The following is a 19,537-nucleotide window of genomic DNA, read 5'->3' on the forward strand; positions in this document are numbered from 1 at the left end:
AAGGTACACACTTTTGGTTTTATTTGCCTGGATCTTGGCCCTTGATTTGGACCTTACTAGCTGCAAAACCTTGAATAAATGAATTTATTCTCTCATAAATGGAATTAATCTTCATTTTCAGTTCATAGATTCGTTGTACTAGTTAATATTTAAACTGTAAAGCATTAAGCTCAAGGCTCGGCACACAGCTAGTGTTTATAGATGACAAGTATTGTTACCATCATTGTCATGAAATGCTTATAAAATAGAAATTATGAAAATATTGTGTTCAGAGCTAGCTGGGTATTTTTACATTTGCATGGCATAAAATATGTTTTTTATTATGTAACATCAAAATCACTTGGTTTTCAGAGTTTTTTTGTCTTCTTCTACTGATAATGATCGGTTTCTGTCATTTCAGAGCCTGATGCACGTGCAGGAGTCCGATATATTACTGAGGCCCTTGTTAAAAAGCTTACTAAACAGGACAACCTGGGCTTGGTAAAATCTCTGAACCTTTCACTTTCTAAAGATGGTGGCAAGAAATTTAGGGTAGGTTACTAACAATGCCCAAGTATAGACTTTGTTCTCGTTTATTATAAAATTTAAAAATTCATATATGTATATATAATAGATGTAGCATTTCATCCAAATGTCATATAATTAATAGTAAACCTTTTATTATTTCCAGTGAGAGTTACACATCAGAAGCATATCTCTTACTATGTAAACTATGTCAAATAACTTGGGTTGTTACCATTAATTCATTAGTTCATAATTCTATATAAGCCAAATCTGTTGCTATAGAGTCAATTCTGACTCATGGCAACCCTATAGGATATGGTGGAACTAACCTATAGCGTTTACAAGGCTGCAGACTTCATGGGAACGGACGACTACCTATTTCTCCCGTGGAACAACTGGTGGATTTGAACCACTGACCCGTCAGTTAGCAGCTGAGCTTTGAACCACTGTGCTAGAGACAGGGTTGCTACACTGTATACTTCCTGCTGCATATGTTCATCAATAAAATTAGATTGGAATACAGCTAACCCATTCATGTCTATATTGTCTACGGTGATTTTCATGCTGTAAAGGCAAAGCTGAATAATTCAGATGACTTTATGGCCTGCAGAACCAAAACTGTTGACTTTCTGACCTTTTACAGAAAAAGTGTGCTACTCCTGCTCTAAGGAGTCCTGGTGGCACAGTGGGTTAACTGTTGGGGTGCTAACCCCAAAATGGGCAGTTCAAACAGCAGCTGCTCCTTGGGAGAAAGGTGAAGCTGTCTGTCTGCTTCCATGAAGGTTTACAGCCTTGAGAACCCTATGGGGTTGTTCTCTGCTTTATAGGGTCTGTGAGGTGGACTGAACTTGACGGCACTGAGTTTAGTTCCTGTTCTCGGGTGTTACTACTTTATGCATAAACTATACAAATTAGCATGTTGTGATGGAAGTTCAGTTTTTTTTAATTGGAAAAATAACTAGATTTTTGTCACACGTTGAGAAAAATCGCAGAAATTTGAAGAGGAAGTACTGTAAATGGAAAACAATAAGCAAAAAAATAGTGGAAGAATTGATAATATTTTTCATCTTGTATATATACAACCAGTGCCATTTGCATATCCATTTATGGTTATTTTATGCCAGGCATTATGTTAGTGTGTGGTGGTAGATCTAGCTCTGAAAACCTAAGAGTTGAGTGTGAAGAATGCCTACGATGCAGAGGAGAAATGAGGGAGAATCAGAAATAATGAGGGAGAATCATAGAGGGGAGAGGCAGACACAGTGAACAAGCCTGAAATTGGTTTAGAGAAAGAAGAAGATTCAAGAGTATGGTAACTGGAAATCAAAGGAAGAGAAGTGGAACTTCACGCAGGAAAGGAGGGTATAAAATGTCAGAGCAGTCACATAGGTAAAAGTCATTTAGATTTGGCCCATGCTTCTTTCACTGAGACTTTTCCTCCCCAGCAACGAACTCACAATTGCATACACTCTTACAGTCCACTGATTTCTTTAGCACCTACTGTATGCTGTGTCAATAGCTGTGAGCCCAGCAGACAAAACCCACCCTTGTGGGCTTGCATGTTATCTTATTGTATTATCTTTATTTTCTTGTTTAGTACTCATCTGGTTAGTATTTGAAAATCTCGTTTGCTTATTTATTTGCTCACTGTCTCTGAGAATGAGAACAAGAACCATGTTCTCTTACCAGCATTGTATCTCCCGTAATTTAGAACAGCTGTTGGTTCATAATCTATGTTTGGTCAGTGTTTTTGGAATAGTTGAATGAACGGTGGCATAGAAGATAATTATTTGAATACATTAATGGGGACAGAAGGTGTGCTGCCATGCCAGCTGTATAGGAATACATAGAAGACAGAATGAACAGAGATAGACAACGCTCATGAGAATATTGTTGGCAGATAAGGGAAATAAGATAATGGTATGATAGCAAAGCAGGTTCAAGGCAAGGTGATTGTTTTATGTAAGGAAGATTTGAACATGTTTAACCTGTGGTAAGGAGGTTGTCTTGTTCATTGCTATAGCCACATTATTTGGTGCTACACCTGGTATGAACTTAATGTATAATGGCTATTTGTTGAGCAATGATTGTTTTTAAACTTGAGGTGGAAAGATCCAGGAGAAAGTAAAAAGTCGAAGATGCAAAGACATAGGGGCAGGAGTTGGGTGGGGTTATGTGAGAAGCCTCAGTGCCTACTTTAAAAAAAAGGGAAAAAAGCTGTCTCTTGAAGAGAGGAGAGAGGGAGAAACATCAAAGAAGTTGAGGTGGAGGATAGAATGGGCCCGGGGCATGGACTGCACTTCTCAGAGAGTCTTGAGCTTCTTAATATTTAGGAAGTGTTGTCCCCTGAGGGACAAGGAATACGTGGCAGGTTGAAGACAATTGTTACTCTTACTCTAGGAGACTTGCATTGAGGGATTGTCCAGGAGCAGGAAATTTCATTATTCTCTAATGACAAATCAAAACAATTTCTGGTGTACAGACTTAAAGACTGCCTTATGACAAGACACCTATTGTATAAAGTATTTCATTTGTTTCCAATTAGTATATTGAAAATTTGGAAAAATGTGTTTGCCTTGAAGTACTGAACCTCAGCTATAATCTCATAGGGAAGATTGAGAAGATGGATAAACTATTAAAATTACGGGAACTCAATTTATCATATAACAAAATCAGGTAAGTAAATCCTTTAAGGAGCATTGCACGATCTTTGTTACCCAAATTACTGATAGAATCCTTTGACAAGTTGGGCACTTTGATCCTTAATCATTGATCATCTAGCTTCCGCATGAGCTAATTGCCAGACTAGTATCTTATCTAGCATTAGCGAAGAAAGGGCTACTTTTTGAGTACTGTATTTTATTTTCTTATTTCATTTTTGCAGAAATTTGTCCTAGATGTAGTCTATATTTCACTGCCTTATTGCATTAAGGATATTGACATAAAACAAAATGTTTTTTTTTTAATAAAATGTTTTTGATTATGCTATTCTGGTCTAAGAGATGTTTCAGCTCCATTTTGAACCTGTGTACCTCTCCTAATGTTCCTTGCTCATTGTTAAAAGAAATACACTCTCACTCTTGTTTCTAATTAATAATCCATATTAGCTAGTAGAAAGAAAACTGACAATGGTTAAAACTACACATAGAAAACTTATTATGTATAAAAAAAGAAAACTTATTATAAACAAAAACTGATGTAAGACTTAAATAAAATCTTGAGACTCTTTATATATATGTCCCCCCAAAATTAGACTTGTTATAAATAATGGCCACCAAAACATTAGTAATAGTGGGAGAATCTATAATAAGATGAAATTGAAATGAAAAAGATTAATGAAGCTAATATATAGTATGTTTGCTTAAAAAGAATTGATCCTGATGTAAATAATTTCAGCAAAATAAAAATGAAAATGGCAAACCTTGAAAATGTTTGCTGAGTGTGGCAAATTAACCAAAGAATTGGAATTCACGTGGAATAACATATCATCAGTCAAAACTGATCAGCATAGGTAGCAAATGGTTTATTAATTTAAACACTATGATTAAATATTTCTGTTTCTAAACACAATGTCATCGTCAGGCTAGCCCCTATTTTGTGGTGACTTAAAACATGGAACACTTTCCTTTGCAGGAGGGGACTTTAACAAGTAGCAGAGGATGTGCTTTTGAATTTTTGTGCTCATCCCTGGCTGCTAACTTCCATGGACAGTTACATTGCCACCAATAGAACTGCTCGCAGCCTATGATATTTATTCAGACTTTATGTTAAATAGTCTAGGGCCTGGATTTAGGGCAAGTTTTGTGGTTTGTTGGTGCTCATGTCACTTATTTCAAGGTTTAGTAGGTTTCCCAATGTTGTGGGGCCCTCTGATATTAAAAGAGGCAGGATTCCTGGGAGTAGTAAGAAAAGATTACCAGTTTAGCTCTTACTCCTTTGTTTTTAGCCATTTTTTTTTTTTTGGTGCTCATTCATGAAAAGAATTGATACATTAAAATGATAAAAAGTACCCTGAAGTGAGACCAAGCCTGTTTATTCTAAAAAATGTAACAGAGGAACTCTATCATTGTACTCATTAAATTTGATTTTATCCTTGGGTTTCCAGCAAAATTGAAGGCATAGAACATATGTCTCATCTGCAAAAGCTCAACCTGGCAGGGAATGAAATTGAGCACATCCCAGTCTGGTTAGGGAAGAAGTTAAAGTCTTTGCAGGTCCTCAATCTGAAAGGCAACAAGATCTCATCGGTAAGTTACTCAGCGGAGGGAGAACTGCTTTTTAAAGTTTTGGACTGTTGGGGGAGAAAGAAAAGATTCACACTCGAGTGGTTGGTTTTTGTTTCTGGTGATGTTGTTTTAGATGGGGTTTCTTTTTAAGGTCTTCGGTCTTCTGACTCAACTCTGAATGAAAGAAGTAGAAAATGAAAGGTGACAAGACTTCCTTCCTGTGAACTTGGAGCATCCCTTGATCTTTCTAGAAGTCATTGCCTCATGTTTCCGTGGGAGAAAATAGCCTCTTTTCTGCTTTGTAGGTTGCCTATCCATGGGGCTCAGATGAAATGATAAAGGTGGAGCTACTTTAAAACATGAAGTAACTCTAAGGTTATATTAATTACGTTTTCTCAAGTGGAGGCCAATAATAATAATAAATGACATTTTAAAAGTGCCTTGCAGTTGCAGGATCTCAGCAGTGACAACTGTGTTATGTACAGCATCCCCTGGGAGCTCAGGGGAAGATACGAAGAGCTGGCCATGAGTCTAAATTTTGCCAAAATAATAACCTTAGGTATTTAGAGGGCTTCAGAAAGTTTGTGGAAAAAGTCTATTTTCTTTTCATTCCATTTTCTGCGAACTTTTTGAAGCCCTTTGTGCTCAGTGTCAGCCAACAGTAATAGAGAAGACGTTCACGGACTGTTTTTTCTTTTTTTAAATCATTTTATTGGGGGCTCTTACAGCTCTTAACACAATCCATACATCCATCCATTGTTTCAAGCGTATTTGTACATATGTTGCCATCATTATTTTCAAAACATTTTCTTTCTACTTGAGCCTTTGATATCAGCTCCTCCTCATCCACCCCCACCCTCCCTCATGAGCCCTTGTTAATTTATAAAATTTTTTCTCCCCATGTCTTACACTGACCGCTGTCTCCCTTCACCTACTTTTTTGTTGTCCATCCCCCTAGTAAGGGGTTATATGTGGATCATTGTGATCAGTTCCCTCTTTCTCCCCCACCTTCCCTTTCCCCTCCTGGTAACTCTATTCTCATAATTGGTCCTGAGAGGTCAAGAGCTATTTTTCATTGTTGCTCATTTTGTATGACTTTCTCCTGCCCATTCATTGCTGGTGTTGGCATCAGTCTGAGTGGTGTACATTCACTTAGGAGAGATTCAGCTTACTCACTATTTAGAAAGTATTTACCAGCCTTTTAAAACCCTTCTTTGGATAAACAGACAGACATCACACTCCCCCAAGAGTTGGCAGAATCTACCTGTGGAGGCTGTGTGCCCCTCTCCTGCACCACTCTGTGGTGGCATATGTATTTTTCAGAAGAACTCATCCTTCCAGATCTTATTAAGGATTGCGGAATAGAACATTCTTAAGAAGTTAGACTAAGGACTTGCTGTCTTCTGTTAGAGACCAGTTCTGTTTAGCCTATGTCCTGTGAATGGGCCAAGATGTGAGAGAGACTTTTGTTAGGCTCCTATTATTAGCTTAAAAACTGTGCGTATCTCTGCGTACCTTTATTTTTAAGTCTTTTACAGCCATCTATATTTTTCATTTACCCAGTCATTAAAATGAAAAGGCCATAGGTTTAGAAAAGGCCAGACCTGAATTCAATTCATATGTCATTGATTTACGTAATTCTGGGCTTTTACAAGTTACCTAACTTCTTTACGCCTCAGTTTTTTTCCATCTGCAAAATTCAGATCAAGTGCATGGGTTTGGATTTGTGGCAGGTCCGATCCCATGGGCCTCTCACAGTGTCCCATGCCAAAGCAAACTGTCCCCCCGAACCATTGCCTGGCTTTACCTGGTAGGCTTAAGGCACTGAAGTGGGTTGCACAGTAAAATAAAGTTCTGGTTGACCTGAAGTGTACACCAGCTTATTCTTCCAATCTAGTCACTATCTTCCGTCATCTTGTTTATATTTTAAAAAATAAAAAAAAGATAAAAATAAATTAAAATTCAGATCATACTTACACTATAAATTGTGAGGGGTTACAAATGAAATAATTATGAAAAATGCCTCATAGTACACTGACACTGTAGATTCTTAAAAAAACGATGTTTTCCCTTTCTGTCCCTTTCCCACCACCACTACTAATGGGTTTCATGAGTCAGTTCCTTGCTCTCCGAAGCGCCATTTCCTGCTGTATATACTCAAGTATAAGCCAACCCGAATATCAGCTAAGGCACCTAATTTTACGTCAAAAACTGCATTAAAAATGTGCTGAAAAAACTTGGCTTATACTTGAGTATAAGTAGTTTCTTTTAGGTATGTTTATGGTTTAAATTATATTATACTAATGATATGTATCTCTTCAGCTCCAGAATGTAAGCAGGTTGAAACCGCTTCAAGATTTGACTTCTCTGGTCCTAATCGAAAATCCAATTGTGGCTCTTCCTCATTGCCAGCTATTTACCATTTTCCACCTCCGTTCACTGGAAAGTTTGGAAGGTCGGCCAGTAACCACTCAGGACAGACAGGAGGCTTTTGAGAGATTCAGTTTAGGTAAGGTGGCATTTTTAAAAGAACCTAATCTAAGTGGGGGAGGAATTTATTCTTTCAGAGGTTATCCAGAAAAACATTATATTGTGAATTCTGTATGCTGTTAAAGTTTGCATGGCAAATGATACCATAAATGAATTCATTCAGCAAATATTTATTGAGCATGTGCTATGAGCCACACATTGAACTTGCCACCAAGGATGTAATAGTGAATAAGAATATGGTGCTGGTCTTCACATAGTTATGATTTAGGGGGAGAAGACAGATGAAAAGCAAGTGCATCTAAATGAGGTAGCAGAGGGGAGCCTCTTTTTAGGGCAGATGTAAAAGAATGCTCCTCTGAGGAATTGTTCATCAACCAAAGGCAAAGGAAAGGAAGACTTAGCTCTGTGTAGAATGCCATCAGCGAGAGACAGCAGCTTGCGTTGTGAGGTTGAGAAGAGTTCAAGGACCTGGAAGAAGACCAGTGTGACTGGAGGGTGGCTCAAGAAAATGCTGGAAGCAAGATAATGAGGGGTCTTGGTGGATGGACTTCTGTTTCAGTGTGGTGGGAAGCCATTGGTCATTTTTAAGCAGGGTGGAGCATAATAAGTTTATGTATTGGGAAGTTCACTTTTGATGCAAAAGGGAGATTAACAATGGAGTAGGGCAAAAAGAGAGATGAAGAAAACTGTTGGGAGCCTATAGCAATCATCCAGGCTAGACATGTTGGTGGTTTGTACTTAGGGGTTAGACTTGGCTGTGGAGAAAATATGGAATCTTTTGGATCCATTTTGGAGGGAAAGTAAGGAGCACTTCCTAATGAATTGGGTAATTCTCACGCTTCAGGGAATGAGTGCCTAGATAATGATAGTCATTTATGGTAAATGAATCATTTAAAAAAAAAAAAAGAATCAGCAAAGACTGATTCCTGTGCTGTGGAGGTTAAAGCTGCCCCAAATGTCCAAACTGCTGTACCACTCTAGCATCCTGAACACCAGCTTTCCCTACTCTTGTGTCTCTGTGTTGGTAATTTGCTGCTATGGTTCAGAGTTCACGAACTATACTTACAGTTAAGTGGTTTACGAGGAAAGTAACAATACAACTGGGGATTAGGATCAACTAAGAAATAAGAGGAACAACTCAGGTTATAGTTCATTCATCAAGACTGTTTCTCTTCACCAGTGGCTGCTGGGCCTGACTGGGGCTTGCTCGGATGTATGTTACAGCTCTCAGCTCTGTGTGTCAGCAAGCCCCACCCTAGCCATCTTGTGCTAGTCTCTTGGTACCTGGTATCTAGTGCTGTCCTCACTCTTGCTGTTGCTTCCCACCATTGCTTGCTGTTTTCAGCATACATACTTATGGAGGATATTCACTACAACATCCCTTTCTCTCTCCATATCTTCCTCTATAACTGCTATCAGGGAGCTGGTGGTAGATCAAGCTCCTGATCATTTGCAAAGCTGCCTCACCATCATCACACCAGCAAGACTATGAACTAACCAATTCCCTGTATGCACTTTATTTGCAGTAGTAGATGTTTTGATGCCTGCACAGGCCTTATTTGCGTAGTCCTACCCAATCATTTTATTGGAGTTGTAAGATAATATATGTCTAGAAGGGCCATATTAAATCACTGTACTGCAGGTAGAAATAGTAGAATTCAGTTTTGTTTTGGATATGGAATTTAAAATTTCTGTGAGGCAACTTAATAGAAATGCCAAGTTGTTGTCTGTGATGAAGTCATCCCTAACTCACAGTGACTCCATGCTGCCAAATTTCACACCATCCCAAGAGCAGCTGTGTGGATCGGACTCTTGTGATGCTTAGGGTATTTGTTAACTGATTATTGGAAGTAGATTGCCAAGCCTTTTTTTTTTTTTTTTTGGTCTAATCTGTTTCATTTTGCAAGTTCTGCGAAAGTCTGCTCTGTCTCATAGCATCATGCAAACGCGCACTGAAACAGGTGGTGGTTGCATGTAGGGGGATGGTGACTGGGATCAAGCTTACTCTGCTGCATGGAAGGTGAGAATTCGCTCACTGACCCACCACTGCTGAAGCTCAGACAAGAGATCTGAATTGGAGGTAGAAATTTGAGTCATCACTGGGGCTTGATAAACTCAGCCAGACAGGAGTTGGGAGGAAGAGGAGGAGGAGCTAGGTAAGGGAGACTGGGAAAGAGTGACCACCAAGTAGGAGAAAACCAGGAAGTAGTAGTGAGCTGCAACAGCCTGGAGGAAGGGGTTTCAAAAGAGGAAATGATCAACGTGTTGCTGAGATAGGAAGTGCGATAAGTACAGAGGAGTGTGCTTTAGGCAGCAACGTAGGGTGATGAGCTCAAGATCAGCTTTAGGGGTGGTGGGAATAAGTGCTAGAGCATAGTGGCTTCAAGAATGAATGGAAGACATTGGGTGGCCAGATGGAATTTCCTTCCACTTACTACTACCCCTCTCAATGTAAATTGGTTTCTAAATCCAGATAGTCTTCTTTCCAAAACTAGTGACTAATTTTTAAAGTAGAATTGTATTTACACTATTCTTAGATTTGTTACCTAGACTATTCTTAGAATTGATTTTACACTATTCTTACACTTGTTTCATTTGAGAAATATTATAACCCTTTAATTAGGAAAGATAATGGGACATAAACAATTTTTTATTGGCAGAAGAGGTAGAAAGACTAGAAAGAGACTTGGAAAAGAAGGTGGTAGAGACGGAAGAGCTGAAGAGCAAACATAAAAGGTACCTTGAGGAAATGAAAAAGCAAGATACACTGAACAAATCATTAAAAGAGGAGGCCATGTTACATAAGCAGAGCTACGAGGAACTGGAGAGTGACCTAAACACAAAGAATGAATTGGTGAGTCCATATTTTTCATTGCCTTGGCAATTGCAATAATCTTTTAAGAATTCTTTGTTCGTAGGTTGAAAATATCATGTCCTGACCATTGAATGGAGAAGATAGGTTTACTAGAATATATACAAAAGTCTACAAGTTGTATACTATGTCTGGTATGGCTACCCCAAATGGCTAGTTTGGGCTGCATTCTTCAAAGTGTGATGTTCAAAACAAAGGAGAAGGACGAAGCTTCTCACTATGAGGAGATGTAAGACTTCCTGTATGTACCTAGATGTTTCTGAATTTAAAGCAACAGTATGCTTGGTGAGACTGAACCATTGGCAAAACCTTTTAGAAGGCAACTTGATAAAAATTATCCAAATCTTACATAGACCCATTTAGTGTCTCAAAGCTTCCCTTTCTAATAATATATTCTGTAGTGATGCTAGCAAGAATGTATAAAAGATCACACAAATGGAATAAAAAGATAATGAAATTTTCCCATGAACTTTTTGAAATTCCCTTATATACATATGAGGGGGTACCGAAAAAACCCCAGAATACCCCCCCAAAAGAAAGCTATGTATTTAATTAAAAAAAATTTTTTTTTTATAAAGCAACCTTATCACCTTCAAAGTACTCTCCATTACACTTAATATATTCGTCAAATTTGTGATTCCATTCTTGGAAACATTTGTCAAACTCATCTGTTTGGATGACTGATGAGCACCTCCCTCATTTTTATTCTTCACCTCCCCTACGTCATCAAATCGCTGTCCTTTCATGTCTCTGCATTTGAGGAAACAAAAAAGAAGTCGTGTGTAGGGAGATCAGTAAGGGAGGTGTGTGGGACAAGAGAGGCATGCTGTTTTTTGCCAAAAACTGGTACACTGAGATGACTGCGTGAGCAGGTACATTGTCATGGTGGCAAAACCAGTCCCCTGTCTGCCACAAATCAGGCCTTTTGATCGCACACTAAATTTCTGTAGCATTTTTCTTGAGTAGGAAACAAAATTTCACAGCCACACAATGTTGTCTTACATTGGCCATCACAACAAACGACGTTTGAGCAAACTGCTTTTATGAAAAAATATACTGTGACCAGAGAGAACTTTCTGAGGCAATGCCACTGGGTGCACTAACTCAGTGAGTTGCTTGATGCTCTAGGCTAGCGGGGAAAGAAAATGCATACTATGAAAATGCATTTTCAGAATGGAAAAATGTACTTTCCGTTTTGGGTACCCCCTCATATTTCTTGGAGGATATTCACTACAACATTGTTTCTGGGAACAAAAGAGAAAAAAGAGTTAATTTCCAACTGGGAAACTTAGAGGACATCCATCTGGTGGGGTAGTTGAGCTGGTTGTCTAGATGTAGAAGGATCTATGACATATTGTTATGTGAGCTGGGGGTGGGGAAGTCAGCTGCAAAACGGCATGTTGAGGATGAGAAATATGTGAAACTGCGTGTGTATGGAGAAAAATGGCAGAATATGTACCAAACTCTTAACTAGTTAATTATGAGAAGTACAATTATAGAGCACATTCAAATAGTCCTTTGTGCATATCTGCAATGTTTACATTTTAAGTAATTTGGCTTTTAGGTTAAAATAGGAAATAAAAAAGATATTAAAAAGTAGACTGTGTTCTTGAGACCATGTCATTTGAGACATCCCCAAAGGAGTTGAGGTGACCAGGCTGAAGAAGAGGAGACCTAGTGAGCTTTGACACCCGTCTTCAGATTTTCAAAGAGCTCTTTCATAGAAGAGGCACTAGAATAATTAAGATCTAGTCAATCTAATTATAGGAAAACTGATTTTCATTTAGGAATGAGGAAGAAAATTCTAATTGCTGTCCTGAGAGCAAATGTGATGATCTTACAGTGTTTTGCTGTTACTTTTCAAGGCAGACCTGGTGGCGTGGTGGTTACAATTGAGCAATTGAAAACCACGAGCTGCTCGGGAGGAAGGTGGGACTTTCTACTGCCATTAACAGTTAGAACCTCGGAAACTCCCAGGAGCAGTCCTGCCTTCACCTATAGGGTTGGTATGGGTTGGCATCGACTAGATAGCAGTGAGGGTTTGTTTTTTTTTTAAGAAAACGTCAGAAGCTGCCCTTGTACTTGAGATTTGACGGGGAAGATTAAAATCATTAGGCCAGAGATTCTCACTTACCTAGAGAAGCAGATTTTATAAAAATGTTCAGCTACTTTCTCTGGAGGAAAAAGAGTTATTGGTACCCCCCACCTCAGCTTTCTTATTTTAAGCTATGTGTAAGAGATTATAGAGAATCGTTTCTCTTGGAACTAATAGAGTCTCACATCTAGTTATCATCTTTTATGTTTCCCTTTCAAAATTGTCAGTCTTAATTACTTGCCTTGTTGGCGAGAAGATTTCTACTGTATCTCTCATTTTATTAACAAGAATTCCATCTGTGATTTAAAAAAAATCACTTTATTGGGGGCTCCCATCTGTGATTCTTTATGTGGGGGCTAGCAGTCGAGAAGGGGAGTTGTAACTTGAAATATCACTACTTAGCTACCTCCTTCTTGAGCTCTTCTTTGCCTGAGAAAAAGGTAATTTATACCAAGGGGAATAGTGGGAAAATAGAACAGCTTCCCAACTCTGTTATTAAATATTAATTGCATCTTGGGTTTTCCTTTCATGTGTAGTGGTTACACATTGGACTGCTAAGTTCAAGGTGAGCAGTTTGAATCCACCAGCCAGCCACTCCCCGGAAGAAAATTGAGGCTTTCTACTCCCATAAAGAGTTGTAGTCTTGGAAACCCACAGGAGCAGTTCTACCCTGCCCCATAGGATCGCTGTGAGTTGGAATTGACTCACTGGCAGTAAGTGAGTGAGTCACTTACTTGAGGATGGTTTTCTATCTGTATTCCAAAGGCCCATATTAGTACTGTTAATAATCCAGTGATTATCATGGTTTTAGAGTCTATGAAGGGGCTTCAAAAAGTTTGTAGAAAAATTCTATGATCCCGTGAACATTTTGAAGACCCTTCATAAATACTTCTGTGCTTTCCATTAATAAAATTGTTGAGTAAGTAAACCATTGTAGACTAACATAACGATCAATTTTAATAATGAGTTCATGTCCACATAAATTTGTGTTTAAGATACAAAAATAACAGTAATTATTATAGTATTATTCAATGTTTCCCAACATTTAATAAACTTTACAGTTAGCAGATCTTCTGGGGATATAGGATCATCTTTTAATAACTAAGATTAAATAACTGTATGCTTTCCTTTTGCTTAATCCCTGGCATAGAGAGTCAACCTATTTTCAACCCATTGAAAACATGAGCAAAATGTCATGTCTTGTGCCTTTGGGTTAGTCAAAAATTATAGTTGTCTCCTTCTCTCGTCATCGTCTTTATAATGTTGCTGTGTTTCTGCTATGGGTAAATGTCTTGTAAATTGTCAGTTTTGGATTTTTCCCCCCTAACTACCTGTATAGATGTCAGTTTGTACTGTTTATATTGTTGTGTTGATTTTATCATTAACTATTTAAGCATTCTTCTGTATGAAAATTAGCATGTTTGCTATAACAAATTCAAGTGACGGGTAAGTGTATGCAATAGAAAATGAAGGTCCCATTTGTCTCTACCATGTTCCTTCTTATTTTTATTTTCTATGCTAAAATGCTATATATTATTCATGTAATTATATAATAACACACATATGTGTATATGTAATTAAATATACCCTTAATAAGCGTTCTTATAGCAATCAACTATATGAGACCAAATAGGCAGCATTTGCTCCAAGGCAAAGGGGCAGGGAACCCAAAGGGACGGAAACAGGGAAGGCAGGGTAGAGACGGGGAAGGTGCTGGCACATGCAGAGACTGCAACCAATGCCCTGGAACAAATTGCTTATAAAATTGTGTAGTGGAAAACTACTTTGCTTTGTAAACTCTCACCTAAAACACAATAAAATGTCTTTAAAGCATACAACCTTCAGTATTTGATTTAAAAACAAAACGGAATCTTACTATAAGTCCGTAATTTGTTTTTCACATAGTAATATATCATGAGCAACTCTCCAAGTTAAAAAAAATTAAATATGTGTCAGGAAATATATTTATTTCACATTCTTTTAAAAGTCTATATTATGTTCCCATTATATGAATCCTCCATAGCTTATTTATCTTTCTCCTATTTATGAATATTTAGGTTGCCTCCTACTTTTTGCTATTAGAGAATGATGCGGAGAAAATCTTGGGGGTGGGGGCATGGTATGTGTATGTATATCCTTTTATATCCTTGCTAGTAATCATTTACTATAAATTAGGACAATCAATTATTGCATAATTTGCATCTAAAATTTTGATAAATGTTAATGCATGCTTTAAAAAGTTTATAACCAATTTATATTCCTACAACAGGAATTCCTCATTGGATATTTAGAACTTGTAAATATGATAGAAAAAGTAGAATCACATTACTATTCTAATTTGCATTTCTTTAGTTGTGAGAAAATTGAGTATCATATATGCATTGGTTGTCTGGCTAGTTCATGTTTGTTCTTTCAATTGACAGTTCATATCCTCTTGCTGTTTTTTTGTCCAAAGAACTATTCTGTGTTACAAAATAATTCTGGGTCTCTGTAGGGGGCTTCCAAAAACTTATGGAAAATTGGAATTTTCCCTGAAACTTTTTGAAGCCCCTTGAATTTTAAGAGCTGCATTTGAAAAATGTTCTTTATGATCACATATTTATAATACTGTATCATCAGATATTTATATCGTATCATGCTTTCTAGTTTTCTTTGGTCAGTTAATTTATAAAATACACATCTGTGTGGGTGCACATACATGCTTAAATACCAAAAATATCAAGCACACACTGCCCGTTTCGAAGATTGTCACACTTTTATGGGAATAGAAAGCTGTGTCTGTCTTTGTCTCCCACAGAGCAGCTGGTAGTTTCCACCTGCTGACCCTGTAGTTAACAGCCCATGACGCTACCAGGTCTCCTACATACATAGATACATTCGGAAAATTAGTAACCTTGAAATAAATGTTTTAGTGACCATTTAAACCATCATAGTCTACCTACCCCCCTACCTACCCTGCTGTTGCCAACAAATATTAACTGAACTTACTTTTCATTCTCTTGCAAGTGATCTACCACCTATGTTTCATTTTCCTCATTTTAAAAACGTGTGTGATTTACCTATCCTGCCTGCCTTCCTTAGACTTGTGGGGGCTTAGTGAGATAATGAATGTGAACATGATTAGAAACAAATCAATTAAATAGCGGGAGGTGGTAAATCTATAACTACTAGTTTTAAAATTATGATTACCTATGTTGATGTAATTCCTGCAAATATTAATAAGTAGATCTTCATAAGGTAAGTTGTCAGTAAAATGGAATCTTGCAGTGTGTATTACTTACTACAGGTCAGTTCTTTAAGAGTTCACCAGGTAATGGTCTCTGTTTGATTCTTTCTCCTTTTTAGTCTTGGTTTCTTGCAGACTCTTTTCTGCTGATACTTTATTCTTCCTTAAAGGTAGTTGCCTCAGTTGAACTGAACTGCACATTGTATTTGTCCTGGTTTGCATGAAAACATATGAATATGCTTGTGTACATTTTAAGTTTTGAAACTGGAATGCCTTCTGGGGAAACGTGCTTGTGTTTATGTTTTTGGTTTTGGGTGGTGTTTTTTTTTTAATGATTGTGTACATTTGAGAGTGAATTTCAATGTGGAGAAAAGAATTTATAACATTTTCCCAATTGATAAATAAGTTAACTGCAGTCGACTCATGATTATCCAGGGTGATGTGATACTTGAACCAATCTGTTTTCCATGTGCTTTGACTTCTAATTGGTCATGCAGTTCTGCAGCTGGCATTTATTGAGCACTTATTATATGCTAAACCCAGTGTTGTGAAGGACACAAAAGTACTTTGAGAAGCACAGGGGTTTTGTATTGTTTGCCTCCGTTATCCATGGTTCCAGTCACATATGCCATCTATTTGTTCTGAATGCCAGAGCACCTTAGAGAGAGAAGCCCCAGGATTAGTTGATGCTATTGGATTGTGAGTTGCTTTTTTTGAGACTCAAGGATAGATGGACACTCAGTGAGAGCAGATCATGTGCTGGACAGTAGGTAATGTGCTACAGCTGGACTCTGAAGGCAGCATGGTAAAATCGAGAGCCTTGGATTGAGTGCTGCCATGTGTACTACCAGCTATGTGCTGGGCAGGTAATTTAGCCCTTCTGTGCAGCTTTCATTATCCTGCAGTGCAGTTGTGCAGATGTAAGAAACTAGCACATGGGAGGTGCACGGCCCAGTGTTTGCCACACAGTGACTGCTCAGTCAGCATTGCCTGTTAGCCAGGCTGGCATTACCCATTTGATAGATAATCAGGAGGACACTGTAAGCTCAAATATGCATGACCTTCATTTTTTGGATGTTGTAAAATGCACATGCTTGTTTGTATTTCGTTTTCCTCAGCTTGTGTTTTTATATTAATGAGTTTTTTTCTGCATGTTGTCTGGTGTATACTGTCAGACATGGGCGCAAACACAGAACAAGGTGTAAATCACTTAGTGGACCTTTGAAATGGACTCAGAGGACTGGTATAGTAGTTAATGCACAGTAGTTAGTATGTAAGATGTTTAACTTGTTTGCCTAATCGTATATCTAACTTTTGAAAAATTATGTCACCAATATGGAAATCAATTTATTAATAAGTTCAGAGGATTAGATTGGATGTTTTTTTGTGTCTTCCAAGCTCTAAAAAACATCTAAGAATAGTAAGTTGTGATTACAGTAAAATTTAACTTTATAAACATTTACTATTACATATTTTGAGCAAATTGAGCTTATTTACACCCTTTGCCACCTATAAAGAATCTTTTGAACATCAAAATTTGTGAAGCCATTAAATGCAACAATCAAGACCAGTTTATTTTTTTCTTCTTCTCCCTGCATAATTCCTTTCTAGTTGATTTCAAAATAGAAATTTCATGATTTGTAGCAGTTTTTAAAATCACAGAGTAAATTAAATAAATGAGTTAATTACTGGGAAATCACAACACAGATATTTAAAAGACCAGTTTACTTAGAAATAGTTAATACAGAGTTATTTTCATGTTTGGATAAAGCAACTTTATGATTTAAAAATCTTGAATCATTGCAACCTGGAATATGATAGTATATAAACTTCAAAGGTCTCTTATGTGATCTTGTTTTAAAGTATATTTTTGGCTTCATTGTTTATAATAATTTTAAATGAAAAATGTTCTGAATGTTGTATTATGTGCTGTGGAGTTTTAAAATATGTGTCTATTAGTAGTGACTAGAACTTGCCACATTGTGGACCTCTCCACTAACTCACTGATGTTATGTGTTATATTGGGCCAATAGCTCAAACAGAAGACCATGGAACTATCACGAGCATGTCAGAAACAGTATGAGCTGGAGCAGGAGTTGGCCTTTTATAAAATTGATGCTAAATTTGAGCCACTAAATTATTATCCATCAGAGGTGAGTTGTAATGTTTTAGCAGTCTGAAATTCAGAGGCATCATGGGTGCATGGGTTGCAGCATTTGAGGGATTTTTATCAATACCTACTCATTTTCTGTGTTGTAAGGCATCAGCACAATAAACTATGTTCGCTTGAATCCATGGATGATTTGGGCTCTGTGAATTAGAGCACCGAGTTAGATCACAGACGTGTATATTCATAACCCAAGGCAGCTGTCGAAGCTTCAGTTACTAAGCTCAAGAGTGGGTGGGTAGAGCAGCTCCCTTAAATCCAGACTTCTAGAAAAAGTAAACCGCCCACTTTAGTGGCCATAGAATAGATTACTGTTGTCTCGTTAATCACTGGGCTTCATATTACAACCAACATTCTGACAGACGCCAGGAGAGCCACTGCAAGGGACCTACCTGCACAGGAACCACTTCTGAGAACCCCTCCTCACTGTTATCAGACATCACTGAATCTAAACATTAAGTGCCTAACATGCAGCAGACAGAGATTTTTCTTAGTTCAGCCGAGAAAACAAAATGAAACACCAGATTTCTGGTATTAGAGATTAGGCAGTGCTCAAAAGCATCTTTGTGGGCAGTTCTTTAATCAGTCAGGCCACACTCTTTTCACTCTCTTAGAGGAGAGGGACTGTTTCTAAGGCCATTTCTTATTCTAATTCTTTGCCTGATGTATGAGGAATCTTCCAAAAAGTTCATGGAAAAATGGAATTGAAAGATAAAGAAACCTTTCTACGAACTTTTAGAAGCTCTGTCATATTAACAATAAAGAAAAAGATTGTGTATTTTTAAATTTCTTGACATGTAGGATAGGATTTAATGTCAGTTCAGGCAATTCTGTAATCGGTTTTCCACTAATGAAATGAATTAGAGCTTTGATTGCTTTGAAGTCAATTATTATACCATAAATCTATTTCTTTTGCTTTTAGTATGTTGAAGTTGATAAAGCCCCAGATGAAAGTCCTTACATTGGTAAATCCAGATACAAGAGAAATATGTTCACCACAGAGAGTTACATTGTTGCTAATGCTCAACAAGTGCACATCAGGAAGATGGAGCCAGCTGAAGGGGAACTCCTTCAAAATGAACATGCTAGCTCAAAAGCTGGACAGCCACTGGATGTACAACTGGAAGACAAAGGGAAAAGAATAACTGCAGGTTAAAAAAGTTATTCTGGATTTTTTTTTAAATATAAAAAGATTGCATATGTCGGTAAATTTGTTTCACAATTCTTTTAATCAGCAGAACATGCTTGTAATATCGATTATGTTGTTGTACATGAGAAGTCTGAAAGGATTTTAAAAATAATTCCATTTAGAGTTGATTTGAGGCAGTACATTCAATAGCGATCATGTCCAGGGGATCTAAGAATGCTTAACTCCTGCCCTGCCAACTAGCCCTCCTCTTCACTAGGGCTGTGCATAGAAAGAATTCGTTATCATTGAAGCATGTAAAATAATTTACTGATTGTTATGCATATAGCTAGAACCTGGATTTAGGCTTGGGCTGAAGGGACATCCTACTTCTCCTGACCTGCCCACACTTCATCTTGCCTTTTGTCTCCCACACTGCCCTTGTAAATTAGGGACCTTACTGCCTTCTAGCAGTGTCAAATGGAGGAGGAAGTTAAGCCAAAAGAGCCCTTTAGACACTGTGACATTGACTAACTTCGAATCCAGTTATCCATTCTGCTGTCTGGATGTGGAAGAGGGAGATTGCAAACTTCAGTCTGTACATCCCACTAGTAATCATAGATCACTCACCAATCAGATCAACAATTTACCTTCCCTTGGTTAGTAGCTAAATAAAAGACATGGATGGCCAGTAAAGGTTGACGTGGAGAGAGAACAGGCTGAGTTCCCCTTGACTACACATATTTTATGCAAGGCCCTGGAGAGGACAAGCAAATCAGGTGTGTGTACAGACTAGTTTCCAGGGGCTTCATTTTGTAGGGAGAGAAAGAG

At 37.7% G+C, this 19,537-nt stretch overlaps 1 protein-coding gene and 1 non-coding gene across 4 annotated transcripts in view; both read left to right on the forward strand.

Annotated features, from left to right (window-relative positions):
• CNTRL (centriolin) overlaps positions 1–19,537 on the forward strand; it is a 90,930-nt gene that overhangs the window by 5,689 nt on the left and 65,704 nt on the right. For 2 of the 3 annotated variants that reach the window (XM_045296551.1, XM_045296552.1), the window contains exons 3-10: positions 401–531; positions 3,050–3,180; positions 4,610–4,751; positions 7,053–7,239; positions 9,881–10,074; positions 15,533–15,583; positions 17,447–17,566; positions 18,503–18,731. In XM_045296551.1, the coding sequence (XP_045152486.1) occupies positions 401–531; positions 3,050–3,180; positions 4,610–4,751; positions 7,053–7,239; positions 9,881–10,074; positions 15,533–15,583; positions 17,447–17,566; positions 18,503–18,731 (1,185 nt within the window). The remainder of the gene's footprint in view (positions 1–400; positions 532–3,049; positions 3,181–4,609; positions 4,752–7,052; positions 7,240–9,880; positions 10,075–15,532; positions 15,584–17,446; positions 17,567–18,502; positions 18,732–19,537) is intronic. The other variant, XM_045296553.1, reaches the window with a different exon arrangement.
• On the forward strand, positions 6,441–6,574 carry LOC115871913. Its single transcript, XR_004047552.1, has one exon. It is a non-coding gene; the product is annotated as a small nucleolar RNA SNORA42/SNORA80 family (small nucleolar RNA).

Source organism: Echinops telfairi, unplaced genomic scaffold (assembly GCF_000313985.2).
Source record: "Echinops telfairi isolate 266 unplaced genomic scaffold, ASM31398v2 ScPeMD7_7410;HRSCAF=8448, whole genome shotgun sequence".
NCBI lineage: Eukaryota > Metazoa > Chordata > Mammalia > Afrosoricida > Tenrecidae > Echinops > Echinops telfairi.